Source organism: Poecilia mexicana, unplaced genomic scaffold, assembly GCF_051168715.1.
Source record: "Poecilia mexicana isolate PSO_F unplaced genomic scaffold, ASM5116871v1 scaffold_7, whole genome shotgun sequence".
Lineage (NCBI taxonomy): Eukaryota > Metazoa > Chordata > Actinopteri > Cyprinodontiformes > Poeciliidae > Poecilia > Poecilia mexicana.
Genome location: NW_028263376.1, coordinates 27,368,041 through 27,387,025, shown reverse-complemented (window position 1 = coordinate 27,387,025; position 18,985 = coordinate 27,368,041). Strand labels below are relative to the sequence as shown.

At 39.6% G+C, this 18,985-nt stretch overlaps 1 protein-coding gene across 1 annotated transcript; it reads left to right on the top strand.

Moving 5' to 3' along the window:
• Positions 1 to 1,330: 1,330 nt before the first annotated feature.
• acvrl1 (activin A receptor like type 1) lies at positions 1,331 to 15,687 on the top strand. Its single transcript, XM_014993305.2, has 10 exons — positions 1,331 to 1,987; positions 7,654 to 7,725; positions 9,663 to 9,941; positions 10,510 to 10,715; positions 10,812 to 10,911; positions 10,993 to 11,139; positions 11,328 to 11,603; positions 11,714 to 11,911; positions 13,298 to 13,428; positions 14,866 to 15,687. The coding sequence occupies exons 2-10, from the start codon at positions 7,656 to 7,658 to the stop codon at positions 15,010 to 15,012; spliced, it is 1,554 nt and encodes a 517-aa protein (XP_014848791.1). The 5' UTR covers positions 1,331 to 1,987; positions 7,654 to 7,655; the 3' UTR covers positions 15,013 to 15,687.
• The last annotated feature ends 3,298 nt before the right edge of the window (positions 15,688 to 18,985 follow it).

Genomic DNA, 18,985 nt, shown 5'->3' with positions numbered 1-18,985 from the left:
CACTTTCTACAGAGTCAATACAGCTAGAGACCTTGTGGTCTCTAGCTGTAGGAACAATGCATGCATATTTCCAGAGAAAATAACTATGCAACTAAGTGGTAAATGACTTGAACTACATCAAAGCCTGGCATCGCTTAGTGCAGTGCAAACCGCTGCATGAAGTGGTGTGGAGCACGCAGACACTTCTCTGCTTGGAGATCCAATGGATGAGTCTGTTGATGATTGCCCAAGAGAATAGCACTTACTTACCTGACTGCAATATGTTGAAGTTAAAGTTAGGGTCTTCTGCAGGTTTTTATTTTTTTCAAAAGATGGGGTTGCTCCTTTGGTTTCAGTGAAAGAACTGCTTAATTTATGGCATTTGTGTTCGAGGGCATGTGTTTGATTTTTGAATGCAAGCCGGGGCGGTTTCCCACTGGACAATTTGGGTATAGGAAGTTCAGACAACAATTCTGAGTGCTACACTGTCGGACAGGACATGATAAAGAATCTCTTAATGCTTCGGCCCACCAAGAAATTTTGGACAATCCCATTCTCCCAATTTTCTGGGAACAGTTCTTGGGCAATGGTCCCTTCCTGTTTCAACATGCTGGCTCAAGAGCTACAAAGACAAGGATGAGTGAGTTTTATGTGGAATAATTTGAAAAGTCGAGACACTTTTTCTGATGAAAAAACTGCAAGCCAGGCTTCTCGTCCAACATCAGTGTCAGATCTCGAGAAATATGGACCAACGATAACATCAAAAATCCTATAAAAACAATCTTAATCGTTTTGGAAATGTTTCCAGGACTTTTAGGTTAGGGTGGGATCATAGTAAACCCTATGGATTAAGAAGAGGTGTCATTCATGAAAATATGTGTGTGAAGGCACACAAATGATAACTTTTGGCAATATGTGAAATAATTTAGTTTGTGGAGTCTGCACTGATCTTGCATTGAAAATGATATCACTTCTGGGTACAGAAGCAATCAATTCCAGCCAGAAATCTGCAAGGACTACTATACTTTATTTTCCTCAAATGGAAAATACTTGCTTCCAGATCCTGTTTTACATCCATTAAATATGTCCTTGTTTTGTTTGTTTTTTTGTTTTTGCTTGCATTCTAGCACCGCAAGCAGGTTACGGCTCACACACAATAAACACTACTTTAACCATTTCTAACATTGAGGGTGGAAATCTGGCCGGACAGTCTCTGCTTCTTGGTTTAATTTGGTGCAACTCTTTGACGCACATTCCTGTCAGGGCAGCAAAAACACAAGTCCACAGGGGGAAAGGAAAATGAGAGGTTTAGCAAGCAACAGGAAAACCGCTAAGAGAACACATTCCAGGCGCTCAGAGTCTGGACGGAACAATAAGGGGTGGGACAACTCTATGCCTACAACTATTTAAAAATCTCTAATCTCGCCTTTTAATCGGGAACACGGACGGCGGCTGAAGAATTCTTACTTAATGGGAACCGAGTCCCCTCCGCCGTCTCTTGTGAAGCCAGTCGAAGCGGAAGGAGTCTGGTCCGAAACCCCACGACGATGTTCCTGTTGTGGGTTTTATCAGCGCAGATTTGGACCCAGATGAGATAGGCTTCATTCAGCTCGCCGTGGACTCAGACAACCCGCTCTGAGGTCCTCTTCTTGCTTTTCCCCCTCTCCACCTCGCCCCCTTTTTGAAACACTACTTTCATCTTTCCGCGTGCGTGCTCTGAAGTGACGCGGTTTTAAGTTTGAAACCGCTCTCTGGTTTACCAGAAGCGTTTTTCTGCGTTCACGAAGCCGCGGCTGGTTTTGTCGTCGAAGCAGCGGAGAGGATGTGAGATCTCTCCGGATGAAACATCTGCAGCTGGGCCTTCCAACTCTTAACTGGTTTATTTCAGTCTCTCACGATGAGGCCAGGTTTACCTCCTGCGCGGGTTTAAACTCTTATTCGTCCTGTTTGTGATATGGGCTACGTCTGGCGGCTCCATCTGACAAGTTAAAAGGGGAGCAGGAATCAGGTAATAAACACATTTTGACTTTCTTTTAACTCTTCCCTCATAACCGAATTAGTGCTGATAGGTAACAACACAAAGTAATTTGCCTTAAGTCACTTTTCGAAGCTGGTCACATGTTAAGAGATGTGAACAGGTGTCACGTGTAGACAGAAAACTATTAGTTTTCCATCTATGAGCGCCTATATTTGATCTAATGTCCAGTGATTGATCACAGAAACTCAACTTTTCACAAATTGATTTGTTATCCGATTTAATGGGACTTTTGCTCACATGGGAAGAAGTAGGTGATTAATCAAGATATTTGCATTATTTCTTTGCTGTATTTTTAGGTAAATATTCAGCTATTTTAATTTTCACAACAAGAGCAATTCAGATTTTTATTGAATTCCCAAGTTTAAATGCATAAATTAATTTTAAAAATTGCTTCAGACAGAAGTACATTTAGTCCTTTCCCGTGTATTTGTTTTAAAAGAGAACCTTTAGCCTTTCCTTTTAACTTTTCCACATTTTGCTGTAAGCACAAACTTTGCAAACACAAAGTAGTGTATCGTTGTAAAAAGAAGATCACAGATCATGTTTATATTTTTATTATTCTTTTCACAAATAAAGTAGGAGAAGTGTTGCGCGTATTTGTATTCTCCTGCAGTTACAGCAACAAGACAATGCATAAGTATCTACCAACCCTGCACATCTTACAGCTAATTTAAGATGCTATAACTTAGCTATAAGCTCAAGTTCAGTCAAGCATTGACTGAACTTGAAGTCAGATTGGAAGGAGATCATCTGTTAACAATATTTAGATCTGGACTTTGACTGGGCCATTTTATTGTAGTGCTAGCTATATGTTTAGAGTCACTAATGTGTACCAGCAAAGGGGGTTTGTTCAGGATGATGTGCAGTCTCATTTTTTTCTTCCCTTATAGTGTTTTGAATGCAGGTCAAAAGGTCAAATACTGAGCAGAGCATCTTCTTCCCCTTCGTGGCTTGTAAGAAACTGCAAACCAGACTTTATGTAACAGCCTATTTATTTGACCATAAATAGGCCATCTTTGAAATCTTCACTGAACATGATTGAATTCATGCTGAGATTAAATTTTATGCTGATGGAATCTATTTATTAATTAGGAGACATTTGAAGGCAAATGTCTGGCATTGATTTCAAATACAGATTTCAAATGTGAATTTGTAAAAACAAAAAACAAGACGGTGCAAAGAGTGTATCATATGACTTTAGTTTTATAATTGAAGGAAATCTGTGTTGGTTGGTTTGTTGCTTTGTTTTAAAAGAATACATGTTTTATCTTAACGAGTTGCGGTGATTATAGGTAAAAATTCAATCTAGGCATATATTTTGGGTACTTCCCAAAGACCTCGTGGTTGTGTTTCTCCTCCATTTAAGTTCTCTTTTTCTCCCACTGAACTTACACCAGCACAAACATGCCGGAGCTATTTGACCTTCCACACTTCAGGTCATCTTTCCATGTGACCGCTGGTGTTCGCTCATCAGGTGCATGCTGTTCACACTAAAATATCTGTGTGTTTGTTATTTTTCTTTTCGTGCATTTCCTTTCATTGTTTTCCGTCTTCTGTTTGGGAAGCAGCGTTTGTGTGTGCAGCTGAGTTTGAAGAATTTGCCATTTCCTCTCTCAGACCAACGTTCATTTCAGGTTTGATTTAAGGGGGGGAAAGCGTCGTCTGCTTTAGTGCTTTAGGCCTCATGGTAGATGCTGTTGTAATATAACAGCATGTATTCTCAGGGGGAATAAAACCCCAAAAAAAACCATTAAATCTAAAGAAGAGGAAAGCTTGTGTGTGATGAGGTGCCCGACACATCCGACCACTGTAACCGCACAGTCGTTCAGATGGAATGAGAGATCTGCCTCCCTGCGTTAGAGCCACGCAGATGAGAGGAAGCGATGACAGTGGATGTTTTCCCCTGGGTCACGTGGGTGTAGCTTTGGACAGAATGGAGACAAACAGGAGCTAAGTATAAAGTCTGTACGCCTGCGGTGGGAGATTTCCCTTCACTGAGATCTCTGAAACATTTCAGCGATAGCTAGCTCTTCGAGTGGACTGTTTAAATCAAGAATTAGTCCAGTTTGCGTGTGGCATTTGTGTTTAGGCCAACCATCAGATTTACTTTCTTGGTTGAGGTTACATTTTTTAAAAAGCTGCATGATTCAGGAAGCACTTTGTGCCGGGTGATAAGACAAGGCGGCTGTGGTTTTAACATGTTATGTACTTCGAGTTCAACCCTGAGAGCAGCGACGTCTCAAGCTAGAGGTTGCTTTACTTCTATCAGATTGCTCTGGATTTGGAGGAGATGTGACACACCAGTTCACCCTTTGATTCCCAGAAGAAACTCCTTTTATGGCCTGCTTTCGTCAGGAAGTGCAGCTCGACTTGCAGGAACTGTGCAATTTAAGAGAGGAGGGGGGGAAAAGAACAATTAGAAATTTCAGAGCATCAAACAAATAAGTTTCAATGACACCAGGTGTTTGTCTGGTTTCTGTTCTGTCACAACTCACGCTGCCTTTGAAATGCAACGAGATGGCTTCCTGTAGTTGTCACTTAGATATTTTTTTTAAAGCAGATGCATCTAAAAGAGGATATCGAAAGCCCTGGGCTGAAGTTCGCTGGTTCGACTGCAAGATGTGTGCAGTTTTGTTATTTGATAGATTAACAATATTAGTGTATTATAAGGATATACCTTGAAGCAGAAAAAGGATAAAAGATTCCTCAACTTTTTGTCCAAATAAAAATCTAAGAGATGTGGCATGCATTTACAACCAGCCTCTCTGAGACAATTCTTTGAAAAAACACATTTTGCTGTACATCTAGAGTCCAGCATTGTTGAACTGAATATAAAGAGCCATTTTCAAATCTTTGCACAGATTCTCATTTGGATTGATGTCTGGACTCTGACTGGATCATCCTAAACCATGAGTGTGATTCAAGCCATTCCATTGTAGTGTTTGTCTTGTTAACCTGGAAGGTAATCCTCCTTCCCGATTTCAAGTTTTTGCTGGATTTAACATGATGTTTTCCAGGATAGACTTCCAGTGTGAGGTGCTTCATTAGTTTCCCAACACATGAACGCCACAAAGATCAGTTTTGGTGTCATCTAGCCAGAGTGTTTACCGGATCTCCTGTCCGACTGGTTGCAAACTTTGAGATCTCTTATGGCTTCCTACCAACAATTGTTTTGTTCTTGCCATTCTTCTGCAAAGTCCGGATATTTAGACAACACAACTAATAGCTGTCCAGTCAGCGGATTCTCCCACATGAGCGGCGGATCTCTGCGGCTCCTCCAGAGTCACCTCCTGGATGCCGCTCTGATTAGTGCGACTAAAATTCACAATATGACTCGTCACAGAAAATATCCTTAAAACATCAGTTAACTGGGACAAGACTTGAACTCATTTGCTATTTTCCACATATGGGAAGAATATAAATAAAACAAAAAAAACACAATGGTTCTGTTACATTCATGCGTGTAGCTCCACAGCTCCTCTTTCTGTACTCACGTAATGCCGTTAAAGGTCAGCTAAAAGCTGCCGCTCATATGCTAGTGGTCAACGGGCCGGTGGCAGGGAACACAGACACAAACAATCATCCGCACACACATCAAAAGGACACTTTTTAAATTTAGCAATAAAACTAACAGCTAACAGGCGTGTTGTGAGACCGCAAGGAAATCCGTGAAAGCACATGGAAATCACGCAAACTGGAGACAGAAAGGAATTGACGCCACATCTTGTTAACCAAACCACCACAAAGGCAGGTTTGTATATCTTGGCAGGTGCTAAAATGCTTCTCGGTATGTTGGCCTTTATTAACTTGGGTTTGAGATTTAAAAAGGTCACGCTTAAACCCATTATTCCTAAATAAATGCTGACTGAAGCAGAGGCGCCAGAGAGCCAGTGGACCATTTACACTAATTTCTTCAATCAAAACCTTCCTCCTTAAGGAGGTATTTGTAACTCTTTGTTTGCTACATCTACATTTAGTGTAAAAAAAAAAAAAAAACTTGCTTTAAATCTTCTTTAAAGCATGAAGAACCACTTGAGAACTTGTTGATTTTCAAGTGTTTTGAAAACGGGCCGATTTCAACACAAAATAACCAGCAATGAGATTAAAATTGTAGAAGTGAACAAGCCTTTTTTTAATTAATTTATCAATTCTATAAACTAGATAACAAACACCTGCTTCATTCATCAAAATGCACTGGTCTAGTGGCGGTGATCTGCGTCCGTTCTCTTTTACACCTTTCACCTTTGAGCTCCTTCCTTTTTTAGAGTTTACGAAACAGAGTGCCGCTGACATTAACTTGTTGAACTGGTTAAAAGACACTTTTATGTTAGATGTTCTTGGACACCAATGTGCTTTCGTCTAAGCCCTTTCATTGGAGCTATTGCTATATGTTTAGGATCTTCGACCCCCGGCAATGTGAACTTCTTCTCTAGTCTTTAGATCCAGGGTGTATAGTAATAAACAGAAGACATTATAATGGGAAAAGTAAGGCAAAGTAAGGCAGGCAGAGTAATTTGAGAATCCAGTGAGGAACAATGAAAAACCAGAAGCTTAAATACTGAGGCATGGGTGGAACATGACAAAGGAAAGAGTTTGGTTAATTAGAAGAGACTAATTAGAACAAAGGAAGCTGAACTCAAAAGAATTAACAAACCAAAAGGGAAAAGGCCTGAAGCTAACGAAAGAGAGTAAATCTAAATGCATAGATGAAAGTAGGAAATAAATATTAATAATAAATTAAGAAACTAAACACAACGGATTTAAGCTATATGACAAAACCCCAACACAATAATGAACAAATGAATTTTGGCAAGAGATTTTCTAGCCAAAGGTCTAGAAAAATAAAAGACAAAAGAAAACCAAAACACAAACATCTGTGGATCATTTTGTAGAAAAGAAACAAATATTGTTGCAACATTCTGTTTTATGGTTGGCATAATGTAAAAAAAAAAAAAAAAACAACCCAATTGGAATTGAGCTAAAGTCATTTAGTTGATCTAAATGAAAATAGCTGAAAACAAAATACAAGTGAATTAAAGTTGGTGCTGTTGAAAGACGTTGCTTCACTTTTTAGTAAAAGCTCCGTTCCGAGCTCTCTTAAGTTACGAGTGTGTGTATCGCAGTCCTCTCACTGTGCGTGACTGCCAGCGCCATGGCCCTAAACAATGAGCAGACCCGAGTCTCGCCTGCCAGCCGGGTGGGGCCACTCAATGGCAGGAAGCATAGCCATCAATATTTACTCTGTGAGCAGGCTAGCTGAGGAGTCGTCAGGCCTGGAGCCCGTGTAGCACAGCGCCACAAGCAGTCCGAGAACACACAAACACAAACACACTCAAGGGCCTTTTCAGTCCGCTTCCCCTTAAGCCCCCTTTTTTTTTCCCACCCAGTGCAATTAAACACAGTCAGACAGGCTGGATCCTCTGGTTGTTGTTTTTGACCTCATAGCTTCCTTTAGGGCCTCGACTTCAGCCACCGCTCTGCTCCTCATGGACACAACTATTAAGTTACCATCTGTAAACTGAAATCAAGCCGCAGCCGAGATCTCTTGCTTCTTCTGGGTCACTTCTCCCTTTCTAAGTAAAAGGGGGAAAAAAAAAAAAACTTCTGCTAACACAGTTTCTCTTTTATTTCCTCAGTGATGGGAAGATCTGCTCTGCTCACGGTTCTGTTAGCAGGAGTTTTTCTCTTGACTTCCACCATTCATGCAGGTGAGTTAAATATAAAGTTGTTGTTTTTCTTTTTGCTTTTCTCATGAAGCGTTCACTTGTTTTATTCTGCCGAAGTTCTGCTCAATCCCCTGAAACGAAACCGCATGTGTCCAGCCAACAAGCTTAAACAGGACCAGTGTTTACTGGCTTCGTGACATGATGAGCACTCAAAGTAAATGAGAGGCAGAAGATTTCCTCCACCCACTTCAAGAGGAAAGTGTCTTATATGCTCGACTGTTTTGCTTTTATTTTTAAATCGCCTCTGGCAGTTTAAACAAAGTTGCATTCCTGCAGAGCTTTGCAACTCATAAGAGGGTATGTGTGTCACTCTGTGCACAACATGGGTGTATTTTAATGTAATATTATCAAGAAGTAAAAAAAAAAAATTAATTTATTTCAAAACATGAAACTGATATAAAATATTAACTAAACACTGAAGGATATATCTGATCGTAGCTTGCAGCTCATGAAGATATAATTTTTTTGTCAGAAGTTTTTATAAAAATATCAGCTATTATAGACAGAGAGCACCATTGACTTCACAGTTGCCAAGCGGAGAGTCACTGACACTGTCAACAAGGAGTAGCAGCCAAGAACAGTCCAGCTGTCTGTTCCCAGAGGTCTGCATACAAACGTGTTAATGGAAGGTTGAGTGGAAGGAAAAAAGCACTGCAGGAAAAAGTGCATAAGCAGCAGAGACAAGAGATTAGGGGAGTGGCTGGAGTCGGTACTTCAAGAACCACCCTAGAAAGATGAGATTCATTCAGGCAAAGGTCGCGTTTCTTGCAATAAGTCACTCCGGAACCAGGACAATTTCAGTAGCTTCCTGTATTGGCCAAAAAGAACAAAGACCGGACCGTGGCTGAGTATTTTAAAAACTTATTTTTAGTTGAGAGTAAATGTTTCGTTCAATTTGGAAGTTAAGGTCCCCGAGTCTGGAGGAAGAGTGGGAAGCCACAGACTCCTAGTTGCCTGAGGTCCGGTGTTATTTGGGCCACATCATCTCCTGGTGTTGGTCCATGTAGTGTTGTTGATTCCAAAGTCAGTGCAGCCTCCAAACAAGAAACTTTAGACCACTTCACTCTGCTGATAAGCTTTATGATTACGCTAATTTCAGTGTCCTTCGGTTCTTGGCACCTACTCACACTTCCAAAGTACCTGGAGATGATGACACTGAATGAGGCCACTGGCCTGACCTGAACCCCAAAGCAAAATGTCCAGAGGAAGACGAGAGACACCAACACGATGCAGACTGCTATCAGGGCAGCCTGGGGCTTTGAATTTGCTTCAGCAAAGCCACAAACTGATCTCCAACATGCCACGCTGCACTGATGCAGTGATACAAAATATTCTATATTCCACATGGAAAATGTTGGTTTTTCTTTACTCGTGTCATAATCATCAAACTAAACAGAAATGGAAAATTTAGAATGCATTACTTTGTGTGAATGATATATAAGTTTCACTTTTAAATTGCATTTCTGAAAAAAGTAATTTTTGATGATTTCCCTAATGTACCTGTGGAGAACTTCAACTTTTAAGTTTTGAACACTTTATCCCATGTGTTCAGGTATTAAATGGAATCTTTAAAGGCCCAATAGCAAACTCAGGCTTACATCTTGGATTGTGTTGTCTCATTTTTGACAATATTGTCATTTGAAACCAAAATGGTCGCTCCCAATGAACGACGGCAAGCTGGCTGTTGACATGCCATCATGCGGCATCACAGGAAATGGGGCTAACTTATAATTTGTGTTCTCCTAAAAGGAAATCATTTCTGACCTCCCGCCTATGATTTCAGAAAAATAGCTTTTTTTCCCCCTCACAAAAGAAGGGTAATTTCTCTCCAGGTAAGCCATTTTTCTTACCTCACCGTTACGTGAGAAGATTTAGATTTAATTTTGTTTTCTATTTTCTATTTTGTTCTTGTGCCTCAGAGAACCAGGATGGCGGTGAAGAAGGGAAGCAGCTGTGCAAATGTGAGAACCCAAGGAACACACGCATTTGCAGCAATGAGACGTGCAGAGGAGACTACTGTTTCTACACCTGGGTGCTAAACAAGGACCCAGGAGCAGAAAGCCCCGTCACTGAGACATGGGGATGTTTCACAGCAAAACACTACAGAGAGCAGTGCTTCGGATCCTTCCCCGGCTTTTTTGTCCAGTGCTGCCAGACGGACAAGTGCAACACCCTGATCACACCGCCTCCAAATATTAGTCAGTACCTTTAGTCATACTTTTGCAATATTTATATATCGTAGAAATGTATTGATGAACCTAATGGATCTGAGTGGTTAGCTTGCTTGAGGTAACTTTGGTCAACTTGCATGGGTTGGTGGCGAGCCTTCATCTTCTCTAGAGGTTGTAATTGCTTCCCCCTGGTGGCCAGTTACGGAAAATTAGTACTTCGAGACTCTCACCAGTCTGATTATGTAGTCGTTATCTCAGCACATTAGAACTTCACTGAAAGGTTAATTTATTTCATTTTATAAAAGGAAACTGTGCATGTGCAAAGTAATTTTGCTAATACGTAAAGAATAAAAAAGAAATGCGATTTCACATATTATTGAGTATTTGCAGCCATTGCTGTGACGTTTCTACAACTTGAATAGACTCCACCTCTGGTAAACCGCCGATTGGATTGCGTTTGGAAAGGCACGAATCTTTCTATATTAGCTGTGATCATTAAAAGGAACAAAAATAAAAGCTTGAAATAGTTATTTAGCTACATTACTGAAATGAATTTTTCAGAGGATTCGTGACTGAATCATTTATGTCTGTCCAGATGGGGACCCGACAACAGTTCCTCCCCCAGAGTACCCACATCCCAAGCTGTGGATCGCTGTGACTCTGCTGCTGCTGTTCACGACTTCAAGCGTGTGTGGTTTTCTGCTGTTTCTGCGATTTCGACGTGCGCCCAGCAAGGTGAAAGACCCCGAAGATCACGGCCTCGCGGTCAAAGTCCCCTCCGGAAATGACCCCACATACGGCGTAAGCAACATCTCATACTTTCCAATGAGACAGAGTAAAATGACTATTTTAGCTCTTAAATATATCTGCGTCTCTTGTTTTTTTTTTTTTTTTTAGGAAATTTTTGATGAGTTTTGTACTTCAGGAAGTGGGACAGGCCTTCCATATCTGGTCCAAAGAACTATGGCGAGACAAATCTCCCTTGTTGAATGTGTCGGTCAGTTTTGTTTCAGTTTATTTTTTGTTCTCTTTCTCTCTTTTGCAGTAACCCTGATTAACTCTGTCTTTTCCCATCCAGGTAAAGGCAGATATGGTGAAGTGTGGAGGGGGACATGGATGGGGGAGAATGTGGCTGTCAAGATTTTCTCCTCCAGGGACGAGCAGTCCTGGTTCAGAGAGACAGAGATCTACAATACAGTGCAGCTGCGCCATGAGAATATCCTTGGTACGGCAGCGAAAGCTGTGAGAAATAACCTTTCTACATCGAGAAAGACTTTTTTAAAGCTACAATATGTGCCTTCCACCATTTGTACGGCCACCTAAAACTTTGATACCCATCAAATTAAATGTGAGACGAGACTAAAAGTAAACCCAGAAGTCCGTTTCCCGACATCTCTCGTTTTGTCCTTTCAGGTTTCATCGCCTCGGACATGACGTCCAAAAACTCCAGCACCCAGTTGTGGCTCGTCACTCACTTCCATGAGCTGGGTTCGCTCTACGACTTCCTGCAGTACCGCAGCCTGGAGCCAGAGAGCTGCTTGAGGATGTGCCTCTCGGTGGCCTGCGGCCTGGTCCACCTCCACACTGAGATAGTCAGCTCCCAGGAGAAGCCGGCCATCGCCCACCGAGACCTCAAGAGCAGAAACATCCTGGTGAAGAGGAACGGACAGTGCTGCATCGCCGATCTAGGTAAAGTGTGCATGTTGCATCTGCTTTCAAATTTGTGCTGATTTCACTCGCTCATCCAAAGTGATGGATGGAATAATTTCACCTGTATTTTACGCACACCTCCTCCTCAGGCTTGGCTGTGATGCACTCTCAGTCTCATGACTACTTGGATGTGGGCAACAACCCTCGTGTGGGGACGAAGCGCTACATGGCCCCTGAAGTGCTGGATGAGACGATTCGTGTCGATGTCTTTGAGTCTTACAAGCAAACAGACATCTGGGCCCTCGGATTGGTCTTCTGGGAAATAACCCGCAGGACTGTCGTCAATGGTAAGCTGGCAGGTAGACCCTGAACCTAGCAACGGTACCCATATTTTGTCATGTCACGACAACAAATTGTTTTATGGATTTTAAGCAGATGAGGTGCTTCAAATGTCTGTATTTAATGATCAATCTGCAGCCAAAATCTGACGGACCCTTTAGGGGACCTCTGTTCACATTACATGACAAAAATGGATAAAAAACTTCTTAGAAGCTGCAAAAGAGGTGAGAGTTCACATTCAAGCTGGAAAATAGACCTAGACATAGAACCAGAGTTACAATACAATGAAAGCATTTCAACTTGTTAGAACAGCATAGTCAAAGTTCAGAGCAAATCAAATTAAAAAGTTGGAACAAAACTTGATCAACTCTCTGCTTTGCTGCAGAGAGGAAATAGAAAAGATGTCAGTCTCTACATCTGCAAAGTGGGTGGAGAATGATATATAGTCGAGGTAGAGGAAGATGGGAGTGGAGACAGGGTGATCTTAAAAAGAAATACATGTAGCACTTTTTGGATTTCTATTTCTAAAAATGCCATATGCTGCATCGTTTTCCTGCCACCTTACTTTGTCCGTCTGTCACATAAAATCCCAATAAAATCCACAGAGGTATGTGATTTTCTCCTAGTGATGTGAAAATAGTCCAGGGGTGTGAGTATACTTGTCAGGCGTTGCAATAGATTTGTTGTTTTAAAAATCTGAGCCAAATAAAATAAAACGAAATTATTAGTTTCCCCCCTATTTATCGGAAAACCAAACGTGTCTTTTCCTCACCATGTTGTGGTTCGGGAAGTATATATGCACGCACAAAAGGCTGCATCTCATCAGTTGAGCATTTTTGTTTTTTGTTTCCTCGTCTGTGTCTGTCTCTCCTCTCCTCTCCCATGATTAGCACTGCAGTAATTATAAACAGTCTTATCTGTTGTCAGCACTCACTGTTACATGGCCCAGATGCCCATGCACACAAGTTGTCATTGCAAACACATTCCCATGTGCAACCCGGTTACACACTGCTGCTGCACACACGGACACAATGTGCAGATGAATACATATGTGGGGGAAGGTCTTCATGCAGTCACCAGGGAACCCATATCTCTCCCGCTGTCCTGTTCAGCCAAACATACTTTACAAAAACTCCCACTGCAGCTTATCTCCAGCAAGCTTATCTTGCTGTTTCAAGCCTTTTATGAGAGGAAAAATGTATGTGCTGTAAATTTATGGGGGGATAAATAAATAAGAAGCTGATATAAATTTGAGGAGGTATGACATGTGATCTTGCAGTTTGACAGGGAGAATATTTACTTTCATAAACTGCATTTTTTTTTTCTGTCATGGTTGTTATTTTAAATAGGTGTGACTAAGTTTCTGTTGTTTATTCCTGTCCCACTTTTCTCAGGGATTGTTGAGGAGTATCGGCCGCCCTTCTTTGACTTGGTGCCCTCCGATCCAAGCTTTGAGGAGATGAAGAAGGTGGTGTGTGTGGACCAGCAGAAGCCCAGCCTGCACAACAGGCTCCACTCCCACCCAGTAAGTCCTTCCAGTGCACGCACACACACACACACACACACACACACACACACGCACACACACACACACACACACACATAACCAGACACGCAGCTATATTGAAGAATCAATTTGCTGGCACAAGACGTTCCAGGTGAAATTTACACTGACATGGTAATCTTCCCAAAAATGAAAATGTTTCATTTTAATTTCGTAGTAAACAGAACCGAAGACATTCAGCAACTTTTCCTCAATAGCAGATTTGGACACACCCATTCACTGAACTTGGCTAAATAGAGTAGCCGGTTTTACAGACAGAGTCACTCATGTCCTGTTCTTTGTTGCTGAATGTGGGCAAAAAAAAGTTGTAAAGCCGCAACATAGAAAACAATGGACCAAAAATAGCTGGGAATCATTCTTTTTTTTTTTTTTTTTTAATGAGGCAAACATGCAAGACTCTTGTGTTTTATTTCTACAAGTATTTCCCTTTTTGTACAAATATCAAACTTTTTGTGTCAATGAAATGTTTACATTTTAGCTGATTGTTGAGCAGGTGAATAAAAAATAACAGTTTTTGTGTTTTCAGTTTTAAAAACATTTTTTTGTAGAGTAATTTTATTTTGTCCCATGTGAATAAGATTAGCACACCACTGACCCACACTTCTAGCTGGAAGGAGAACCCGTCTCAAGTCTTTTGCAGCCTCCAACAGATTGTCTTTTAGACTGGCTCATTTGAAGAAAAACCCTGAATTTACTTTCCCCTTTTCTTCTGAAAATCAGTTGTGAAAATCAGAAAAAAAATCCCCAATGCATAACTGATGGCGTTTTGCCTGGAAGCCAAAAAAAAAAAGAAAAAAGTAACATACTGTATTAATTTCATCTGACAAGAGCACCATGTCTACTGTGTCTTCCAAATGGCAAACTCTAGGTGTAATATCTAATGGCTTTCTTGGCATTCTGCTATGAAGGGCAGATATTTGGCGTGCACAGCTTGTTGTCTTGTTACTGTTCTCCCTTTGGCTCCTTTTATGGTTAGTCTTCTCCATACATTTCATGTCAGCATAGGCAGACAGATATCATTTGTCACAAATGAGTCGACAAATGAAGGCAAATGGTTATGTTGGATTATATTTGAGGGAATTTAAAGTTGAGGAGGAATACAAATAAACACCCTACTTGTGAGATTTTTTTGAAAATATTAAAAGCCTTGTATCTATTTATTTACTTCCATTTCACAATTATTTGCTATTTTCTCCTGGTTTATTGGATGAAATCTTGATATGATATATTGATGTTTGTGGTTGCAGCGTATGAAAACGCTGTATTTTATAGTATATTGCATTGTTACAAGAAAGACTGGCTCATTTGAAGCAAAACTGAAACTGTACTATGAAGTTTACTAAAACAAGGACATGTCGCCAGTGGCTATTAACTCTAATTACATCTTTGTGTGTCCAGATCCTATCAACCATTGTCAAGATCATGAAGGAGTGTTGGTACCAGAACCCAACGGCCCGCCTCACAGCCTTGAGGGTGAAGAAAACTCTTTCCAAACTGGACGTCGAAAGCGACTTCAGCATAGAGAAACTCAAACGTGACATCTAAGCGAGAACACCAAGAAATATCATGAAAAATTACAAAAACCAACAGGAGGAATGTTGAACGTCATCAGCATAGTCAACTCTTCCCAAAACCGTATGTGTTTGACCATTTTGCAATTGCATATTTATAGCAAGGGGTCATAAGGGAATTTTTTTTTTTTTTTTTTTTTTTTTTTGTTAACTCACCATTCCAAGACGGGAAATCGTTGCTTATTACTCACACTTTTCTAAAGTGGGTTTTTCACAAAAACTTAGTCATAGGCAGCACAAAAGCTTGGTTTGTTTCACTATGATTTACAGGACCCATGTAAAACAAACAGAAGTTCTCACCAAAGCAGTATTGACTATAATGTAAAAATGTTCAACTTAAGTTAAAGGAGCATTTATCACAGGTATCAAAGACAGACTGAAATATTTAGTTGTACATATTCTACAAGCATTGAACCTTGTAAGGGTTCAATGGTTATTTACAATCTTTATATTAGTGTAAATATATTTCAAGAGATGTTATTTTCCATTTTAAAGCACATTTTATACACTTTTTTAATCCCTTTTTTTATTTGTTTGTTTAAATAGACCTAAAATGCACCACCATAATCACTATGGTCAAGAAAGTAAACCACAGAATGATATGAAATATTGCAGATCTTTAATAAAGGTTTTGTATTTTGCAAATAAACCAGTTCTTGTTGTCTTATTTTGAACCAGAAGGGGGCATCAGAGAGTCAACATACAAGCATTTCTTATGACTATGGAAATATGGAAACGTTTTACATTTAATTGTTTTGATAAATGTGTTTAATTTTCTCTTCACTACCTCAGTTGTTGCACAGGAAAAAGCCTTTTCTCAAATACAAATGTCTAAGTAATCATTGCGACATCTGTAAATTCCACTTTAAACTGTATTATTAAAATAGGATAAAAACAAACTAGTCTCAATAAATAAAACTACTGTTCTGTGAAAATATTTTCTGTTAAACAGCATTATAATTACATGTGATTATTATTATTTGTGATAATAAATATGGAACTGTTACATATGCTTAAACCTTTAGGATTTAACATCAAATCCTCAACTTCCCAATACGTTAAATATGAAGGATGAAATTAAATGTTTAGGCAAACTGAAAAGTTTTCTTTGATCTCACGTGGAAAAAGAAACTTTTAAAAAGTAAACATTTAATGTCTTCTCAGAGTAAACAAAAATGTTCAGTGAGTTTCTTTTACAGAAAGTCTACGTCTGACTAGGTCTTTGGTTTATCCCATTTGCTTATCTTATTTTTTTTTTTATATGTGCATAAACAAAAATAATGGCCTCTGATGATAAATAGTGCACAAAATGAATTACAGAAGCAACAGTTCGCAGTCGACGAAGAATCAGAACCGCTGCTGAGTTCTCCAGAACCTAAAGGATGTTGCAACGGATGTAATGAAGATATTGATATCAGCTGTGCAGCTTCTGCAAGATTTCTTTCTGCCCCAGTCCAACGTTCTCCGTTTCTCCTTTATCTGTGGCTTTGTGTGTGTGTGTGTGTGTGTGTGTGTGTGTGTGTGTGTGTGTGTGTGTGCGTGCGTGCGTGCGTGCGTGCGTGCGTGCGTGCGTGCGTGTGTGTGCATGCGTGCGTGTCTATGTTGTCTGGTCCATGTTAAACAAACCTCAGCGAGATAATACTCCCACTCTGTCTGCTCAGTCGGATGAGGGTTATTTTTAATGCTGCAGGAGGGGAGCAGTTAGATATCTGGGGGTCCAAACTCTCTATGCTAATTCACAGAAGGCTGACTCTCTCCCCTATATCTAAGTCCTGTATTGATGTTGTATTTTTCACATTGGGGTCATCGTTTGTGACTCAGTAGAGAGCTGTGAATATCGTTCTTACTTAAGAAGTGTGGGGATAAAAAAGGACTGATAATGGAGTGGTCTGAAACTTTCAATCAATCAAGTTTATTTGTATAGTACATTTCAGCAACGAGGCAGTTCAAAGTGCTTCACATCGTAAAAAACACAAAGTCATAAAAGACACCATGCAGTCAGCAACTGATGAAACCGGTAATGAACATTACATTTTAATGAAGGCCATCAACAAAATCATAAGTATACGTCATGTGTATTCATGATGTTGATGATGAATACACATCATTAAATCATGATAACGTATTTAGTACTAAACATACTAAATATTTAGTATGCCTAGTACTACTTTTAGCATGTTTAGTACTAAACACGAGTTTAGTATGAAACATATTTAGCACGTGTAGTACTCGCCATATTTAGCATGTTTAGTAAATGCTTCATTTATAATGGTTCAAAAGAATCTCTAAACAGGTGGGTTTAGAGTCAGAACTGGACTATGGGGCTCAGTGAGTGACAAAACTATTTATATTCCTTCCGTTTTTCCGATTTTGGTGTGTTACAACTAAAATTTCATTTTACTTTATCAGGATTTTAGATGATAGACTAAACAGTGCATAGTTGTAACAATTTCAGAGATTTCTTTCATAGCTGTGCATCTATTACAGCAGTTGTTTGTCAATACAGGAAGTCATATTAAATGTGACAGTTTCAGTTCTTGCCCTGCTGCCCTTTAAACTTCATCCCACATGGGGGAAATGTTTCACTCACAAGCCCACTCTGAGCATTTCCATTTGCATCAGACAACTTCGTCACACCTCACTTTTTCAGCCACTGTGGTTTCATAAATGCTCCTGCAGTTACGCGTGTTTCATTTTTTTAATTATTCGTTTCTTTTCATGAAAAGGTCGCAAAAGTCAGTTAAAATTTACATCTAACTAAAATTTACAGACAAAATTTTCCCAGTTTAAAAAGTTGCAGCATAGCAAAGGGATGTAATAATATGCAGGCATTTTAATTATTCTTAAACAATTGAAAAAAAAATGTTTATATAGTTTACCACTTTTTTTGTATTTCATGTATTTTTCAAACTTTTCTGTTTTCTGGTTTTCTACTGTTTCATTTAATAGGGCAATGCATCCCTGGACAGATGGAGTTTTTTTGTATTCATTAAAAATGGGCCATATCCCAGAAAAGGGAATAAAATGTCCTAAAACTGTCATAAAATTACAAAAGAATATACTCTCAGAAAAATAAAACAACACAGGCACGAAACTGATACATGCTGGAAAAACCCAGGAATTTTTTTTTCTTTTTTACAAATAACCATCTCAAGATTAACAGGATTTTACTCAAGATTAATGGGGATAAATCCAATTTTAATTTCCACATGTAATTTTCATAATTCAAAATGTGGCAAGTATAAAACAACATATACCCAAGTACTGTTTTTCTGTGGCACATAGATGAAGATGACATCAGACTGAATCATCAACCAGACAGGCAGACTTTGAATGAGAGGCCAGCTAGATGAGGGTCACTGCTGATCTTGGGATGAAACAACAAATCCAGCGTCTCAAGAAGACAATTGTGGATTTGTCCTCTCAAACTCCAGTCAGTCATAGCGGAGAGCCTCTCAGTCTGAGCCTTGCTCTGCTGGAGGTCTCTCCCTGTTAAAAGGAAGTTGTTTCTTTCCATTGTCGCCAATAGATATTCAGGGGGAGGAACTGCTGCATAGTCAACGACTCTACGCAATCGGCTCAGCTTCCTTATGTAACTTTTTACCAATGTCCATCATACCAAGAGTCTGACTGCACTGCATCATAACTAGGATCAAATTCACATGTGTAATGGATTTGAATCCGTCTATACCTCTGAATAGCTTTGGTTATATAATTATATTTGGATATGAATTGGGCCTGTTTGCCATGTCACACTGCAAAACAAAAAAAAATTGAACATAGACAAGTTGATCTACGAGTATGAATAACTACAAAAGTCAGAACAATTATTTTAATTTTTGTGACAATGCCTATTGATTTAGATATTCGATTAAATTAATAGAACAATACGAGGCCAATAATAATAATAATAATAATAATAATAATAATAAGCCCTGTAAAAATAC

Bases quoted from the DNA above. Each gene is read 5' to 3' on its own strand.
- acvrl1 (XM_014993305.2), top strand. From the start codon at position 7,656: ATGGGAAGATCTGCTCTGCTCACGGTTCTGTTAGCAGGAGTTTTTCTC. The intron at 9,942-10,509 runs GTCAGTACCTTT...ATGTCTGTCCAG, and splicing joins CACACCGCCTCCAAATATTA to ATGGGGACCCGACAACAGTT. The intron at 11,140-11,327 runs GTACGGCAGCGA...TTGTCCTTTCAG, and splicing joins GCGCCATGAGAATATCCTTG to GTTTCATCGCCTCGGACATG.